Below are 19,868 nucleotides of genomic sequence, written 5' to 3'. Positions count from 1 at the left end.
AGAACTGTCGTTTGTGGTAACTTCATGCTTATCTGACAAACTGTCGTTTGTGGTAACTTCATGCTTATCTGACAAACTGTCGTTTGTGGTAGCTTCATGCTTATCTGACAAACTGTCGTTTGTGGTAACTTCATGCTTATCTGACAAACTGTCGTTTGTGGTAACTTCATGCTTATCTGACAAACTGTCGTTTGTGGTAACTTGTAGCTTTGTTAAAGTCGACATCTTCGACGGTACTTTGAACCAAAAACATCTCACATAAAGAGAGGAATTTTCACCATTATTTGTTCATATATTTTCACACGTAATTGATCAGTATTTGAATTATTGAACTGTATTTAAATTATTGCTTCATAACATACTAATATTCACAAAGTTCAAGCTTGCATCCTGGTAATGGCATTTATAAAATCAAAATGTCGAAATGACAATTTCTTGATCTTCCAAGGAGCAACAAAAAACATTGTTGAGACATTCGTTGTTTACTGTCGCGAAACAACTAAAATATTTCATAATGCTTGAGACATTTTATGGTTTAAAAACATAATGAATATTTATTGGTAACATTAGGATAATACAGCCAACTTGATTTCTATATACATAAATAATCTTTGCTCTATATATTGTTTTTTTATTGAGGTTTTAAAGTGCGTAAATGAAACAAAATTTTTCACCACTTCTTACTATCAACACGGAAAGAATAATTCAACCCTAAGCAATGGCATAAATTGTTTATTTACAAAATTGTATTGTTTGCCAAAGAATTTATGAGGCCCAATGTGACGTCATTAGATGTGCACGAGATGAATACGTAAACAAAAATCAAATAGTTTCAAAAACGTTATGAAACTGTCTTTCAAACATAAACTCGTTTTAAGAGTCTAAGCTAAACACAGATTGTGACGTTTAAATGAAAACTAAAATTGATTGGATAGAAAACACCCTCTAGTAACAGCTACATGTTTGTACAAATAACAGCCAGATACTTGTAAAAGTATCACCTTAAGCCCCAGCAATTATATGTGGTGAAAATTTGCTTCACAAAACACAAAAACTATTTGATAGCTAATACCATGAAAATACATATTAAATTTACAAATATATCAGTTTTTACTGCAGTAGCAGAGACATATGTCTTTAGTTGTTGATATTCTTTCAGTCAGATTTCTATTTTACACATCTCTCACCCCAGTTATTCCTTTATACATGTAAAATAATAACACTGGCAAAAGTGTAACGTATAGCTTTTGACTCTTTTTATCAACAATGAAGCAATGCAGAATTTAGGTTTTATAGCAAACCGATGTCATAGAGGGAATTTGTTCTGATGTATCGATTATCATTTGGACGATCTAAAATGAGACAAGAATACCAAAATATAGATCTTTGATGATTTTAAAATGTCCGGAAGAGATCCATTTTACTCCAGAAAAGAAGCAGCGAAATAACAATATGATGTCTTTTGGAGGATGTAAGGTATTGACGGTCGAACACAAAATTTTCTGTGGTTAATACCACATGTTGCCGTTGGCGTTGCTGTTGCTCTGGTATTGCGTTTATCTTTCATGTGTTTAATTACGTGTATAGCCATGAACTTTGAAACCAATGAAATATTTCAGCAATTAATTACGTACGGTGCTGTTATTCTAGCATCTTGTAACTACAAGAACTTTTAATGCTTTGTAAAACAAATTTACGAGCTTCAACTCATATTGAGTACATGTAACACCATGTTTAATACGTGATGACCATTGAATAAATGAAAAGGTCATTGAGTATCATAAAACTCAGTGGTTATGATGCTTCACCTAAAGACTTTGTTCCCACACGGTTATGTCATTTTAAACTGCTGCCAATGGTAGTCAAGCAACTTTGCATTAAAAGATTGTTTACTTACATAAAGATTCGCATGACTTTTTATCCTTCCTGAGACTCATAGTTTTGGGACATTTACAGCTTCTTCTGAACCCAGAAATTGGATTAATTAAGCAGATATGACTGCATCCACCATTGAATAGAGCACACGGATTAGCGATAGCTAAACATTACAAAATAATAACGGATTTAGTAAATCGTATTCACTTGGAATTGACATGGATGCGAACATCAACTGATGGTTGATAGTACATGTATATAGCAGAGTCGAGCATCAACTGACAGGTTAAAGTAGGTTGTAGATTAAGGCATCAACTGACACTTCATAGCAAATCGTACGGAACAACATCAACTGACAGGTTAAAGTAGAGAATAGAATCGAACATCAACTGACAGTTTAAGTAGATAATATAGTCGAACATCAACTGACAGTTTACAAACATCAACTGCAAGTTAAATTGGATAGTAGAGTCGGATATCAACTGATAGATGAAAGACAAACATATAACTTGTTCCATGGCAAAATTTTACTTTTTGCAAATTTGTTTCTCATATTTTGTTTAGTATTTTGTATTAATAGTGGACAAACAAGTTTTAAAATATTTATGTGATTTTTGCTTACATTTTACAAGAAATTATACGCAAAAAACACTAGGGAAAACAGAAATAGAAAGATAAAGAATAGATGTTCTTACCTTGCTGACGATTTTTATCAAAAATTGCAAACTCCATGGCGTGAGATATTGGTTTCTTAACGATTGAATCTTGTCGCTTATTCATACCAACTCTTAAAATTCCCTGAAGATGCCAATCTGACCAATACAAGTAATGTTTATAAAAAGTTAGAGCAAATGGATGATAAACGAGTTGTTTCCGTAGAAAAAGTATACGTGATCCACCGTTTACGTCCATTCTCTCTATTTTATCTAAAGCAGAGTCCGCCCAATACAAAATATCCCTCGAGTAATCAATTGTAACCGAGTTTGGTTGTACAATTCCAGTCTCTACAACTTTGCGTCGAGTGTCTGGATTGCCGTCCATAGCAATTTTGGCGAGATATGGTCGTTTACCCCAGTCTGTCCAGAATAAGTATCTAAAAATTTGGTTGAAAAAAGCCATCAAAAATAGTTTCAAAAATATGTGCTCGTTTTCTAAAGAAAACGACTTGTTGTTTATAAGGTTTTGATAAGACTGTTGTCTTTGCTTAGTATGAACAATATATAATCTAATAGAAGCACTATTCTTCTTGCATGGAAAACTAGACAAAAGCAAACACATATTTGAAAAAGAGCAAAACATATTTGAGATTAATGCATTAAAATGAATTACCTACCCCGATTTCGGATGCAAAGCAATTGAACGAGGTTTGCGCAAATTATCGTCAACAATAGTGTAGCGATTGGTTCCTTCAGTATCAATAACTTCAATCTTTCTAGAAAAACGATCTGCCCAGTAAATCTTGTTGGTTACCCAATCAAATGCCAAGCCTTGTGGTGTAAAAACATATTTATCAGTCACAACTCTTGTCCAAAGTAGATTGCCCTGTGTAGTTATAGCACTTTTCATGATTGCATTTTTATTACTGTCTGACCAGTAAATAATGCTATTTTTTACATCAACATCTAATCCAATGATTGACGTAGTTTCTTGAACTGCTTTAAAACTGGAACATTGGTTACTGCCTTGCAAAATACACAAACCAAGATAACGCTGTCTGTCGCCGAAGACAAGGCGAGCTGGCTTTGTCACTATATTAAAGTTTAAAATATTTTTTTTCGTTATGCAAGAAAACTTTATTGTTTTAGCTTGAAAACAGCAGATAATGACAGTTGAAAATTGATATTTGCATTTTAGTTGTTCACAAAACGTACGGATTTTGTAAAGTTGGTAGTTTATAGCTATGTTAGAAAACTCGTTGCAAGAAAGGCTTGTCGCTTTTCTATCTTTGAGCAAGAAATTTAATGTTGTGTACCTATCTGATTATTCAAAATCAGTGGAGTCACAAAATAGAGATAGACATGCATTCGTGAAATAATCTTTTAAAACGACTCATTTCCTTGAAATTTAATATCAACACTTGAAACTCATCAGCCATCGCTCATGCAAACATTTTCATCTCAAACTCAAAGTTTGCAAAAAAATGGCTATTATTTTACTTTCGAAGTGGATCTTTAATCTCAGTGAAATTTTTCACACCATCTCACAAGACAACTTGATTTGAACAAAAACTTCTTCTTCAAATCCTAATTAAAACTCACTTACAACAATAATGTTCGTCAGTTCCATCCTCGCAATCTTGTGTACCGTCACACTGCTTTGATGCATTGATACAAATGTTGTCATCACAACGAAATTGTTCAATCGAGCAAGAAACCCCAACTAGAAAATAAAAAAATTCATTAGTTTGAACGTAATTATGATTTGCATTACAATTATCAATTTAGTTTGTGTGTTGCTATCATTTAATTTGTAACTATTGTTGGATGTATCAATGATTAATTTAATTTGTAACTATTGTTGGATGTATCAATGATCAATTTAATTTGTAACTATTGTTGGATGTATCAATGATTAATTTAATTTGTAACTATTGTTGGATGTATCAATTGTTGCTACATTCTTTTGCAAGTGAGTGCTACTTCAAATGAAACAAAGCGCTTTCATTAGATTAGAAATATTTTTGGCGATCCATTACAATTTTGGTAGGCGACTCCGTCTACATGATGATTAAAGTAATAAAATTGGTTAGACAAAAAAAGTAAAACTCCAATATCTATTAATTATTACATTATTGATAATCAAAATGACCCAGTAATTTAGAAAATTATTTGGACATCTTGTATTATTAACGTAGAAATAATAAATGATATAATGATATATTTCATAAATTCAAGCTTACTTCTTGATACGCATGTGCGTTTATCATGATGGAGCCGTAAGTTATCTGGACAAAGACATGAATACGTTCCTCCACTTGATAAAACACATAGATGACTACAACCGCCATTGTTGTTTGAACATTCAGTATTAACTAAAGACATGAAATATTTTGATTATTTTATCTAAGGATAGAATAGAGGAAATTAAACTTGGAGAAGTTGTTACGAAAAAGTCGACATTTTATGAACAAATGAATCAATATTTGGTTTATTGATCCCAACTTTGTCTCAAATTTATGTAAGACTCCCTGATACAAAAACACAACCATAAGTTTCATTAGATAAACACAATTAAACTACAAAAAGTATAAGTCTGTTCAGAGTTCTATTATTTTTTACGTTTTTCTGAAAGCCAAATCATTTAGTACGGATTCGTGGAAAACGTCAATTTTAAAACATCGGTCCTTTTCTTCCACTTGAATTGAAGAGTTAAGTCTATTTACCTGACTTTTGCGTTTCTCCATTGATTAAAGTGATTCCACTAACTTTTTGCGAAAAAGCTGGAGATGTTACTTTGTTTATATTCCAAGATCCTTTTTCCATTCTTTCTACTTTGCCATTGCCCCAGTTGGATAAATAAAGAAATCTTGAGCTAACAGCTAGAGAGAATGGCAATCCAACATTACGTTTGATTACTTCTCTATTTGTACCATCAAGGCCACACCGCTCTATTTTATTCAACTTCGCATCAGCCCACCATAGTTGTTCATTCTGATGATCAATGGTGAGGGCATTTGGCCAGGCAATGTCCAAATCGATTAAGATTTTTCTCGTTGCAGGTCTGCCATCACTACTTATGCGTGATATTTTGGGATGACCACCCCATTCGGTCCAGAAAATATAACTGAAAATATATCGTTAAAATCCGTTATTTAAGAAAATACAATCAATCAACAGAACTCTCAAAAGCAATAATATTCACAAAATAGACAAAACAGAAACTCTCTTGATAAAAATAAGACATTATAGTGATCGAGCCCAAAGGCCTAAAGTTAATGTTTTACACAAGTCGTAGTCAACCAATCACATCTCTTATGTCAAACGGTTGCTGACCAATCACATACGTAACATGAAATAGTTGGCAAATAATAAATGCAACAGCAAACGAATTACATACAATCAACTCAAACAAAAATGTTTCTTTTCTTACCCCGAAGGATGCGCAACGATGGCACGAGGATAACTCAATCCTTTTGAAACCAGCGTTTTGCGATTGTTCCCTCGTAATTCGGAGACGTCAATAGTCGAGGCCAAGCAATCAGTCCAGTATAATTTTCTTGAAACCCAATCAACAGCAATACCTTCAACAATACCAATATCTCGGGATATTATCACTTCTTCATCACCTCCATTTAGATATGTTTTCTTGATTTGTTTTCGTCTCACGTCACTGAAGTAAATTGCTCGTGTTTGAACGTCAACATCGATAGCCACAGCGCCAGCGAGTCTTGAAATAACAGTTTCAGACGAGCTTAAATCTTCAGAAAGCTTCACAATTTTCGTTCCAGCAGTCGCATAAATAGAAATCGCTAGAGCTAGAAAATATATTTTTACTTTTAATATCACCCATGCATTCTTTTTGTTTGTTTAATAACTGAACGATGAGTGTCAGACAAGCAGCTGTTGTTGAGAAAAGTGTTTTTGATGTTAGAAAAACGAAAGGAACAGAAGACATGTAAACTAACGGGAGCAGTGAAAGACATGTAAACTAACAGGGAGCGAAAGACATGTAAACTATAACGGGAGCAGTAAGAGACATGTAAACTATAACGGAGCAGTGAGAGACATGTAAACTATAACGGGAGCAGTAAGAGACATGTAAACTATAACGGGAGCAGTGAGAGACATGTAAACTATAACGGAGCAGTGAGACATGAACTATAACAGGAGTGAGAATGTAAATATAACAGGAGTAAGAGACATGTAAACTATAAGGGAGTAGAAAGAGACATGTAAACTATAACGGAGCAGTGGAGACATAAACTATAGGAGCAGTAAAGACATGTAAAGGGAGCAGTAAGAGACATGTAAACTATAACGGAGGCAGTAAGAGACATGTAAACTATAAAGAGTAGAAAGAGAGAGCAGTAAGAGAAACTATAACGGGAGAAGTAGAGACATGTAAACTATAACGGAGCAGTAAGAGACATGTAAACTATAACGGGAGCAGTGAAAGACATGTAAATTAACGCCGGGAGCAGTAAGAGACATGTAAACTATAACGGGAGAAGTGAGAGACATGTAAACTATAACGGGAGCAGTGAAAGACATGTAAATGGGAGCAGTAAGAATGTAAACTATAGGAGGTGAGACATGTAAACTATAATGGAGCAGGAAAGACATGAAATGGAAGAGACATGTAAAATTAAATGGGGGATGGAGGAGAGACATAAACTATAACGGAGCAGTAAGAGACATGTAAACTATAACGGGAGCAGTGGAGTATAACGGGAGAAGGAGACATGTAATGGACAGTAAGAGAATAAAAGAATGGAGTAGTGGAAAATTGGAGTGCATGGAATGACATGTAAACTATAACGGAGCAGTGGAAGAATGTAAATGGAGACATGTAAGGAGTAGTAGAATGGAAGAACAAGACATGAAACTATAATAAGAGACATGTAAACTATAACGGAGCAGTGAAGACATGTAAATTAACAGCAGTGAGACATAAACTATAACGGAGAAGTGGAGAAATGTAAATAAAAGAGACATGGAAATATAAGGAAGGAGGATATAACTCATGTAAACTTATAACGGAGCAGAGAGACATGTAAACTATAACGGCAGAAGTGAGAGACGTGTAAACTAACTAGAGCAGTAAGTCAGTAACAGACATGTAAACCTGTAAAAGCAAGGAACGTTTAAACAAATGGGAGAAGCAGGAGACTTGTAAACTAACGGAAGCAGTGGAAATCGAGTATACTAACACAAGGAGTGAGATACGTGAAGCTGAAGCACAAGTGATTGAAAACTTTTAAAGAATTATTCTACAAAGTAGCCTAAAGAACGGTTGGCAGACAATCTAACAGGTTTGGTTTTTAACAAAGCATGCTCCTTGAACTAAATGTTATTTCAATATAAAAGAGTAATGATATAGCTTACCACATCCATGCTCATCGCTGCCATCAAGACAATCTCTTTCATTATCACAAAGCCATTGATTGACAATACAACGTCTTGACGTTTCACATGTAAAATATCCTTCACCACATGAAGATCCAGAGCTCTGGGTTGTCTGTTGAACATCACCTTCAAACGTAAAAACAAAAATATTACAAACCTCTCTCTCATATTATATTTTTGGATCTCAACCACAAATAAGTTCATTTGGAAATATAAATAACATATACTTGATACAAAAATCTCGTAAAAAAGACAGGGATCATAAACTGAATAAAATGCACGTTGAAGGTGTAGTGTGTGAAAAAAGGCAAATAAATAATGTAAGACGTCAAATAAAGAATCCAAGAAACAAAATTTAAATTAATTTCGAAGATAATTATCTTTTACAAAGTTTAAGTATGAAATTGAACGAACAAAATTTTAATTTATTTAGAAGGTAATTAACATACAAGGTAAAAATATGAAATTCGAGCAATTCAGAGAGCGAAAAAATTGAATTTTTCTTACAGTTTTGTTCATCAGATCCATCATCACAGTCTTCATCACCATCACAACGCCAAGCATCAAATGTACAAGTTAAACCAGAACTGCAGAGGAATTTACCCTCAGAACAAACTTCAAAAAAGATAAGCACAACAATTAAGTAGCTAATCTATAAAACAAAGCAGAAAAAATCGTATTTACCAACAGTCGGCATGGTGGATACATCTAGAAACGAGAAATATATTTATTGTTAATAAAGATGATATATAAAAATTATTTAGTTGTTTACAATAGCTACATTTGCAGAGTCAGTGAAGACTAAATTGCATAATATGCTGGTCAGCTGTGTGTGTTTAGCTATAAAAAATTACACAATTTGATAGACAGCAGTATGTTTAGTAATAGTAATCACTAACTTTTTGCCTCCGCAAGAGCTCTTACATACATTGATGTGGTAGCGACGCGAGCTAAATAATACGTGATATAGTTTAGTGCGTGAAAATTGTACCTACATTCTTAGATAACAGAACAAAACACTGCATTTTTACAAAATATATACCTGAACAGTTCGATTCATCCGACCCATCATTACAATCTTCCTTTCCATCGCATGCCAACTCTCTGGAATGCATCTTTTCTCCAAAGAACATTCAAAGTCCGTTGAGAAACAAAGAGATGATGTTGGCATTTTTTCTGTTGTTGGTGTGGTTGTTATTTTGAATAGAGTGTGGTTGACGAGTTTGTTAGATGTTGTTGACTTATCTACAACATGTTATTATCAATCATTGCGAATACTGCTTTTCAATTATCAATACTGCTTGGTAGTTTCTTACTGCAAAATGCTTCATCTGTTCCATCATTACAGTCATTCTCATTATCACATTTCCACAACAATGGAATACATTTGCTATCACAGGAGAATAACGATGACGAGCAACGAGATAAGCTGGAGTCTGCTTGCAGGGTACTTGAGCCGCCTAAATGAGTTAGAAGCCCTGCATTTTTTATTCTAATAGCCAAACTTTCAACAGTGTTTCCAAAAACTCAATGGAAAAAAGTAAATATGTTTTCTATTTCGTTTATAAAATAAACAAGTAACTATATTTTTGATTTCGTTTATAAAATAGCCTTTTAAAAACAGCAATAAAAAGATAAATTCATCCATGTTAATAACATGAAGTCTTCGCTATTAAAAAGCGAGTTTCGTGCCTAAAAGAGTTATGTAAACACGGTTTTTTCGAGCATTCGACCAATCAACGTCGGTGTTTTTTAAATTTTTTGTTACCATTACCATAATACGTTTTAATGGTTAAGATCATTATTGACAGTACATATATTAAAAATACATCTATATCCTTTCTTACCACAGTCTTTCTCATCTGTTTCATCTGTACAGTCAGGACTTCCGTCACATTTCCATTCCTTGGGAATACAACTACTTTGAATACTGCATTCAAATTCACTAGACATACATCTTGAAGACTGAACTGTAGTCGTTGTTGTTTCAACTCTTGTTGTAGTGGTTGTAGTTGATCTTTCAGTCGTAGGAACATTTTGTAAAGAAGTAGAACCTGCAGCGATAAGCATTAAAAACATGGGTTCAGTAGCGTAGCCCACCCCTCCCCCCCAGTGGCGACGAAAACTTACCACATAATCGTTCATCTGAATTGTCACCACAATCATCATAATTGTCACACATCCACGTCGAAGATAAGCATTTTCCATTGTCACATGTAAATCCAGTACAATTTTCTTTTTTACCACCTTTAAAAGTCAATTTTAATTTGTTTAATATTTTTTTTTGAGAAAACTGGCAAAAGTTTCTCACAAAGTTATGATTATATTTAATGCTGATGAGAAAGAATAGATAGAAATCTTTTGGAGGCGATTTTAATACAGATTATGTTTCACAAAATTGATTTTCACTGTTATTTTCTAACATTTTTTACATTTTATGCCAGTTTGCGGTGTTCCTAGTTATCTGGGCTACTCTCAAAATATAGAAATTACATTATATAGTTGGCAATTTTTCATCAAAAGACTTATCATTCAACAAGCACATAATGAAGCACAAACGTATGTTTTTAGGACTATATATAGACAGGATCTAGTGATTTGGTTTTTTTAAACGACTGAAACAAAACTTACATAATTCTTCTATTTCATCCGAGTTATCATTGCAATCATTTTCTCCATCACATAACCACGATGATAAAATACACTTTCCATTTTCACAATTAAATAACGACGATGACCCGCAACCAGATTTAACAGCTGGAGATGAAGAAAAAATAGATAGCTACATTTAAAAATATTTGAAGCAATTAAGACGAGTATAAACCGTGTCTAGATTCACAAGTTTATTGATTCAGATGTAAGTACATTGATTGACAAGGACAAAAAGTGATTCAGAGGTAAATATTTTGATTGAAATGTTCATAAATTGATTCAGAGGTAAATATTTTGATTGAAATGTTCATAAATTGATTCGGAGGTAAGATCATATAACCCCACATAAAAACCATAGGTTTTCACTAAAAAAAAACAACTATGAAAATCAGCAAAAGACAATAACAACAAACTATATCAGAGTAAGTGATCGTATACAGTAATTCGCAAAGTAGTACAAAAACTATCATAATCATGTATGAAAAATTAGTTACCACAGCTCTGTTCATCGGAAGAGTCAAGGCAATCCCCCGTTCCATCACATTTCCAGGTATTTGGAATACATAAATTGTTGTCAGCACATAAAAATTGGTTACTAAGGCAACGATTGACTGAAAAATAAAGGAAAAAAAATTTTTATGAAGCAACGCTAGTGAGTAATCCACAATTACAAAACGTTGTATATAACAATGCTGGGCTTCCTGTGTAGCAGTATCATAATTGTTAATATAGTTCAGGTAAACGGAGCTAAAAGTGTAATATTTAGGTAAACATAGTGTTTTGACTTCCCTTGGGTTTAACACTTTGAAATTTCAGCTGTAGCTAAATTTAACTCTTCTTTTTAAGATTATAGACAATATTTACTGTTGATACTTAAGTTGTAATTAAAAATAAAACAAAAAAAACATCACAAGGTGATCAAAGCGAGAATAATCTACAAGTCGGAATTGTTTATAATTTTTTTTACTTAACACTTTGTAACGATTTAAAACCTTAAATCTTTCAGCAATTTAAATCTTCTGCTGCTGTTAAAAATAGCTTCAATCAATATTATTACAAAACATCAATATTATTACAAGTTTTCTAGCTAAAGTTATAAACACAATAGTAACGTTAACACGGTACAAAATTTTACTTATCTTCACATTGATATAAAATCAAATGTCAAGCACATACGAGTAATTAAAACCAACTTCAAACGTAGAATTACCTGGATTTGCTTTGCTGTTGGGAAAAAACGCAATAATTACCAAGACGGCGATATAACGAAGACATGCCATCTTGCTTCAAGACGAGATAGAAACTGAAAACGAAAAATCTAATATCATAATTACAATTAGTAAAGATTTGGATATCTTTCAGCATGCTTTGAATAGTTCTAATAATGACACCATGACGTGCTTTAACACACCTTCATAACATTAAATTTATTGATTGTTTTACATTGTCTTTGTCATTTGCGACTGTATCGCATAAACACATATGGAACACATAAAGAAACAGAATTGAACAATCGTCACACGTTTCCAATCTATAACAACTTCACTGTCTACACTCTTAATTTATGTAATTGCGTTATAAAAATTATCACACTTTGGAATGATTAGAGAGATACGATGCACAAATACGGTAGTAAATGCACACCATATATGTCTTTGTTTAGGAAAATGTTTTGAAGAGAGTGAAAGAAGCAATCTACTTCAATAAAAAATACCCCACGGACATTTCAGCTTAGATATTGTGTAAGTGCAATAACGTAAAATTTGAACAAATATTTAATGTCAAAGATCTTTAGAAGCAGCAATTGAACTCAAATTATACGTTATACAGATATAGAAATACGTGTACAATAAAGCACATTAATCGAGCGCTAATTTTTACTTGAGGACATAATAAGAAAAACTCCACACGAAATCCGTCATTTTATGGTGTATATACTTAAAAATTCAAAGAATGATTAGTTGTGCATCACATTAAGGCGAAAACCGTACCATTAAATCTATTACGCATGCTCGTATTCATGCATGTAGGGATTTAGAAAAGTGATACAGTGGAAATAATCGTCCACAACTGATGCAAGAAAATGTTTTTGATCGTTCAGCCGCATACATATATGTTTTTAAATATAATGGAAAGCTAAAACGAGTTTCAATTGAATGAAAAAGTTTAATTTTTTACGGTAAGTTTTCGACGAGGGGTTACGGCTGCATTTACAATATTACCATAGCACACACACACATATATATACATACTTGTATTAGTTGCAGTGCAAGCAAGTCGATCAGTCAACCTTCATCTGTGACTAATGAAGATTTTTATCAACATAATACTAGTATAAGATTTCATAGACGATTCTCGTTCTAGAGACTTCTGCAGGAATTTTTGTCTAATTTGAAAGTTGAAACATGAGCTCATTTGATGAGATAAGCATTCCATCAAAAAGAAACGATGAAACAAATATGCCAAATTATAATCAAAATATAGACCTGGTGGAGATATCGCATATGCAGAAACTTAACATGAACGAAAGACATTTGACGATCTTGACTACATTCTGTAACTCTAAACTTAATCACAAGTTGATGTTAAAAGAAATCTCCACTTCAGCATAAAAGCATTGAAGGTGATCAATGAATTGAATGCTGAGAGTTGATGGAGAATACTTCAAAGAAAATTAGGTTACAAAGCAACTTATGAGATTGACACCTTTTTTGGCGAGAAAGAAGAATTTCTAAATTATGTCGTAGATCTCTTAGCAAGAACGAGTTTTACAGATTCTTTGATTCAGAAGTAGTAATCTTTAAGTTATTATCTGACATATTATGAAAGTTTTATCCGTTGAAAATTGTTTACAGAAGGCAATATCAAGAGGCAGAAAGATAAAAGGGAAATTAGGTTCGGCTTAAAATGGCACTTATTATAACTAATTACATCAAGGATTATTTTAAATCTATCACCAATTAAATAATTCCTGTAGAAATAATTGGAGATAATTCACAATAATATGAATAATTGGAGTTAAATCTAATCATAAAAATAAATGTGATATTTGATGAGCTATTTAAAAATGAGCAGGAAAGACAGTAAATTTTCCCAAGTAAAATCATATGTCTTCCAAATAATCCTGGTTGTAATTTCTATGTGAAAATACTTCGCTCATAAACTATACGTAAATAGAACACGAACATTACGAGCTATCGTGACATAGAAGGACTAATAGTTATAATCATTGTTAAACTACGTCATCACCTTCAAAAGAAGTTGCTCTCTCTCTAACAGGATTTCCACAGCAAAAGTTTCTATTGGTCAATTTAACAGAAGCAATAAATATTGAGGAAACAACCTGACTTGTCCTCAAGCAATACCTCATACAGTGACTTTAAAATGTGTGATAAACTGCAGGCAGATGACATAGCAGTTGACAAAATGTACTTGTAGGCCTCTTGACACGTAAAAATAAAAACACAAGTTTTTTACAATCAGGACAAATACAGTATGGCTAATAGCAAAAACATGCAATAAAGCGATTTGTCATATATGATGAAGCGAAAGAATTTTTGCCCAAAAGCTCGTCTACATATCTCCTCAAACGAATGGTTTTTATAAATTATTTAATACGATAAACAAATAAGTAGATGAATTGTTTTCTTTAACTTAACATAACAGCTTTAAGACCGCATGACAGAACATAAAGTCCCGCCAACCAAGTGTATTGAAAATAAGGAAATGGTAACTGATGTTTATCAAAAACAAGCTTTTTCTCTTCCTTTTCGGCATGCGCCGTAAGAACACTGAAATTCCTTAATTATACTCGTTATTAATCAGGAAACATTATCCTAAAAGAATCTAAATAGACGATATATCTTCTTAAATGTCATACGACACTTATAATACACTTGGAAAAAAATAGATAAAAATGTTCTGTTGAAAATATTCTTGAGAGAAACATTCCACCAAAATTGCTGTCACATACAAACTAGTTTCGAATTTTAACAACCATTAGTACTCGTTCTGAAAAACGTATTGAATTGCTCAACAAATTATTCGACACACATTCTTAAATACATTTTCTTCTTGTGTCTAACAATGAATTTCAGATGGTGTGGGTTACAAAGTATCAACATTCTTTCTGATGCTAATTTGCTTTGACCTTTCTTTTCAGTCAAAATTTTGTCACAATTTTACAGTTTCCATATTTTTATGGACGACTGGTGTCTTTCACCTATAAATAATGCAGCTGCTTTCTCTTAACAGAGGAAAATAGCTGGATTACAGTGTGTCATACTGAAGACATAAACCTTCAATGTTATAAAGGAACTTTCTCTTTTTCATAAAAACTTATTATTTGTATGATATTGATTTTGAACTTTATACCCACAGTCATCTGTCTACCTCTGGTTTTTGAAAGGGCTTCTCTAAATCGATGATCAACTACATCACTATAAAGCTACAGATCTTATGTACGTTGGTGAGGTTAAAAAATGGGTTTTTTATTGTTGAAAAAAGCAATTAAAAAGCATGCACGAAATGGCTACCGACAAACAAAAATCCACACTTGTAGCTCGTTATCATAATGAAGAGATAATTTACAAAACAGCATGTGAGTCGAATGAAAGGAGAAGCAGTTAACATATATAGTCATAGCATCATTACATACGGTAAGGTTCGTGCCATTTTACAGGTTAATGATAATTAACAGCCACGCAGTATTTCGAAAACAACTGTGAGGCAAAAATAGCCACATTGTTGATTATTTGCAGCACTAACACATAGCTACGTATGTCGAAATTTTTGCCTAATGACTATCGAAGTTTCTAAATCGACATATGGTTAATGCCCATAGTAGAGGAAAACATAAAAACATTAAAAAAAAAGGTAAAAGCTTAGCGAGGAAAACATGCAAACACAACGAGATCGATCACCACCATTCAATATGTTTTTGACGCGATACATTTTTTTTTTAAGTCAAATGATCAAATGTTCAGTCTACCTATGGAGATTAAAGTTCATTTTACCTGTCGAGATCAATTCAAACACAGGAATATAACATTGCACGTGATAGAATGTAGACATTTTTTCAAAAAAGTAAAGAGATAAGATCACTATTTTGTAAAATTTCCAACTGTAATAAAAACTAATTAACTAAAAAGAATAGAAACAAGAATTGGACAAGTTATACAGGAAAAACGCCAAGGATGACTTATGCTTCATAATTCTTATATCTTCGTTTTGTTTTCACGCAGCTTTTGAGCGGTTGAAAACGTCCTTAAGGCGTGTTTCAACATAATTTTTATGTATTTCGGAAAGGATTTGCAATTAAATTAATTGCCGAGACGCCATTCTTTATTTTGTAATCAACATAGGTCAAGGGAGCGTTCCTTCGACAAAATAGGTAATGAGTTGTCAATAATCTGCGAGTGGAGACTTTATTGACACACATGGAAAATAAAACATTTTCAATATCAGAAAAAAATAATAAAATTGTACAGTGAGCGATATAGACATTAAACAGGTGTTGTCAACGAAAACGCAAAGGAAGATGGCTCCTTATAATCGTTTGAAATGCCATTGTGAATGCGAAAGGCAAATTATTAGAATCAAGTACTAGCTATGTTGGAACAATTCCAAGTTTCGGGAATAATTATGTCTGCTTAAAATAAGCAAGTTGACCTTCATTCAATTTCTAACGAATATGTTGGCGAAAGCCTAGCTTTTTGAGATCAAGTTTAGAGTTAGGGATCAAGTTCGTGTATTTGCAAAACACGGAACTATCACTCAACTTTCTGTTGGGTCAGATTAATAATTTTCAGGAAATTCCAGTCGGTCTGTTTCATCACATGGCCATAGAACTATGCAAAAAACGTCTCGACACGATCAAATAAGAATTTCTCCTGAATTTTGCGAATGAACTAATGATGACCTTTTTCAAAAAAATTTCGTGAATGAATTCATCGGCATGCTTATTGGTAAAATTGTTTTTAGTGTCATGCACGAAACATTTTTGCTTCTTGCAAAATAGTGAAAATTTTAATATTTATGACGTATTTTTCTAACAAATGGAAAGGCCCTTGGTTATTTCATTACGCACATAAAGTCCTTGTCATTTCCTATTTTGATGCCAATCTATATTGATCAAGTATTCCTTCCTCACATAAATTTTACTCCATCGTCAACAGCTTCTGTACTCGTTCTTATATGGAAATACAAACTGTCAACTTGTGCATAACGTACATTAATATTTGTAAGCAAATGCATAAAAATTGTAATTGATACGGTCAAGTCTAAAAACTTGTATCAGCCAACACTTAAACTTGCTCCAGCGACAAGTCAGGGTCAACCAGCAATCTTATTTATTGTTTTAAGGAATTAATCTCCAGGGGTATATACTTCGTGTGGTTTTCTAAACAGACAATAAACGTAGTATGGAATGAAGTTACTAAACTATAATTGCGCAAACTTTCGCTGTATAAAATACACAGAAGTATCAACAAGTACATATATAGAGAAATAAGCTGTATTTTAAGTATCAAGTTCGTTTGAAAAAATTTGAAAGCCCACCAACGTCACAAAACAGATTATTCAACACCAGTATTTTCTAAAACGCCTTGTATTGACACTAACTATAATTAACAAAAGATTAAGAATGATTATAAATGTCGGAGAATGAAAAAATTGCTTCGCAACCACAACATCGCAATATTGGTTAGCACTTGTAGCTAAATAAATGCGTTAGCGAGACTCTTCCTCATGCACAGTCATTTACGCATATTTATTTGTGGAATGTACAAATTGCATCGTTAAAAGCTATCATGAGCAAGCATTTGAAGTTTAGTCTTGATATGCTTTCGAGCAATGAGGTTAATGTTAGCCGTACGGTGGTCTTAATCATATAGATATTTTGACTTTAACATAGTTGAATACTGCAAGAAGCAAAAACGCACCCAAATCAATCATAATTAAATGTCGGCATTAAATAATGATGAGGTTAAAACGTTATGTGTTAATTTAACATGGAGACAACCTTTGAGTTATGTGTAAATAATGTTCAATGGAAACTTGGTAGTTAGCAATACAACACAAAATCAAACACGCAAAATCTTACAAATATTACATGGCAAGCTAAAGAATTTCATTTCACCAAAGAATCGAAGCAAAAAACATGAAGAAATTTCTTAAAACATTTGGCAACGCATGGCTGATGAACGGTCACTCAAATTTATTTTTAGCAAACTGGGAAGGGGAATTTTACACAATTAATAAGTATTGAATGATAACATTTTGCCGAGATTATCTTAATCTATATACACGCGAAAAGAATTCAAACAGTACTTGAATGGACAGCCTTGATCACAAACACAACAAATCGGACATTATTAAAAATTGCTATAATTTAGGTAAAGTTTTGGATGAAATTTTTTACCTTGTGATGTGACTAGTAGTCGTTTCAGTTCGTGTTCAACTTGAGAAAAGAAATCGATGAAATGCGACAAGAATGTTTTTGTGGAATAATATCTCTTTAAAACGTTTTCGTTCAATTGCAGTGCGTCAGAAGAGAAGAACCAGCGATGACAGTAGTTCAATCAACAATTTCAATGGGACAGGGAATAGCGACTGAAATTTCATCCAACGATATCAGATTATTTATGACGTGGATCGACACCCTTGCCTTTATACAGACAATCTTGATTACAATTAGCAACATCCACTTTACAAATAAGAACAATGTCAAGCCGCGAACTTTTCTTTATACAAGCACATAAATAGTAGTCTCTCTATAATCATTGAGGCGCGATGAAATTCTCTATATAAAGTAATGTCGCGCGTTCAACTCACTTACACAGTGTTAAGTGACCAATCAATACTAAAATCAAAAAGATTTCCTTTTCAGGTTTCCGAAAGTAAGTGAATGACAATAACTGTTTATCCTGTTGCACTTACTAAAAACTCTCCCTTTTATAATTGGCTTTATTTACAACAAGAATCCTTAAAATCTCAAGATGGCACATTTCGGTCGTGTTTGGTAACATGACAAAAAAAACTGCGAAAAAATGACGGCAGTGTTTTCAGAAATAGGCACTGACATTACCTACGATATTGTCGGGAAGTTAATGTTGCTAAATTAAGATGTTGATGGAAAGTCGATGAAAATATAAACATTTCGCTGATTTCATTTTGCAAACAACCATAGTTTATAACTCAATGTTTTTTAATCAATTAAACAATTGTTCAATAAACGCATTTCTGTTGTGTAATTTTTAATCACATATCGCCGCACACATAAATCTTATGACATTTCATGAATGGAAAATAATTTTACGGCTCATTCACCTTCGTAGGGGGGAAAATTGTTTCAACCAAATTGGGAAAGCTGTCTTTGTATTTATAATTAGCCTGAGCAAAATGATATTGCGTGTTTAAAAAGATTTAGTTCATTTGCAATGAAATTTCTTTTTCTCGACTCAATTAAATTAAACTGGTTCGAAACATTGAATCACCGAGCGTTTCCCTTCGACAGTAAGACGTTGCATTTAACACAACGTACGAGCAAAGATGAACTTCAGAAATATTTGGTGTCTGATCATCGAAAAAGAATATGTTTTCATCAAAAAAAACTCAACAATTAACAATACAAGAGTAGACATGTCATTTATAAGTGATGAAGACGTCTTTGGGCGTAGCAAACGGTGTGTGTAGGGAGTGTAAAAAACCTTCTGTAGACGTCGCTAAATGGGCATGGTGTTGATTTATATGAGCCATATCGTCACAAACTAACAAACTACCATAAATATAAATCTTTTATATTATAAATTTCACAATGAGAAGAACCATAGTCACGTGCTCGAAAGTAAAACAAAACATAAGTCTACACACCTCCCGCAAGGTTATGCCACTATCTTAATAAAATTGCAAAGTTTATAGAATTGTTGTTGTGTTCCTTTAAAGTATATAGGACTCTTGTCAAAATAACCAGATGTACGTAAATAATTTAAATGAGAATAAATTTACTACCGCGTCTTTTTACAATCTAACCAAGGATTCATTGAAATCACAGGAAAATAGCATGGGAAAATATTGTGTCGAATTATTTTTTTTCACATGAAAGAAAAAGTGTGAGAAATTTGCAGCATTTAATTGACTTGGAATCTAAAGTATTCAAACTGTCTTGGCATGCTTTTTTGTAGAATGGGCCAGAATAATGCATTAGGATGATTTTAAATTCTTGTCTACTTGGCATAGAGTGTGCAAACTGTTATCATTGTCTCAAGAAGTCTCAGT

The 19,868-nt window shown here is 32.9% G+C and overlaps 1 protein-coding gene across 1 annotated transcript; it reads right to left on the bottom strand.

Moving 5' to 3' along the window:
* Nucleotides 1-318: 318 nt before the first annotated feature.
* Nucleotides 319-18,317, bottom strand: LOC124437593 (low-density lipoprotein receptor-related protein 4-like). The gene is given in 21 exon segments (XM_046987559.1): nucleotides 319-1,352; nucleotides 1,898-2,038; nucleotides 2,571-2,968; nucleotides 3,209-3,623; nucleotides 4,138-4,254; nucleotides 4,775-4,906; nucleotides 5,258-5,658; nucleotides 5,965-6,349; nucleotides 7,920-8,066; nucleotides 8,448-8,555; nucleotides 8,625-8,648; nucleotides 8,840-8,890; nucleotides 8,983-9,036; nucleotides 9,039-9,185; nucleotides 9,257-9,400; nucleotides 9,788-9,994; nucleotides 10,071-10,187; nucleotides 10,572-10,697; nucleotides 11,087-11,203; nucleotides 11,803-11,895; nucleotides 18,013-18,317. Coding segments are annotated over 20 exon segments (3,363 nt in total). The 5' UTR covers nucleotides 11,873-11,895; nucleotides 18,013-18,317; the 3' UTR covers nucleotides 319-1,290.
* Between the last annotated feature and the right edge of the window lie 1,551 nt (nucleotides 18,318-19,868).

Source organism: Xenia sp. Carnegie-2017, unplaced genomic scaffold (genome assembly GCF_021976095.1).
Source record: "Xenia sp. Carnegie-2017 unplaced genomic scaffold, XeniaSp_v1 HiC_scaffold_1, whole genome shotgun sequence".
NCBI classification, from domain to species: Eukaryota; Metazoa; Cnidaria; class Anthozoa; order Malacalcyonacea; family Xeniidae; genus Xenia; species Xenia sp. Carnegie-2017.
Note: the sequence above shows the minus strand (reverse complement) of the source record. Positions and strands in the feature narration are given on the sequence as shown.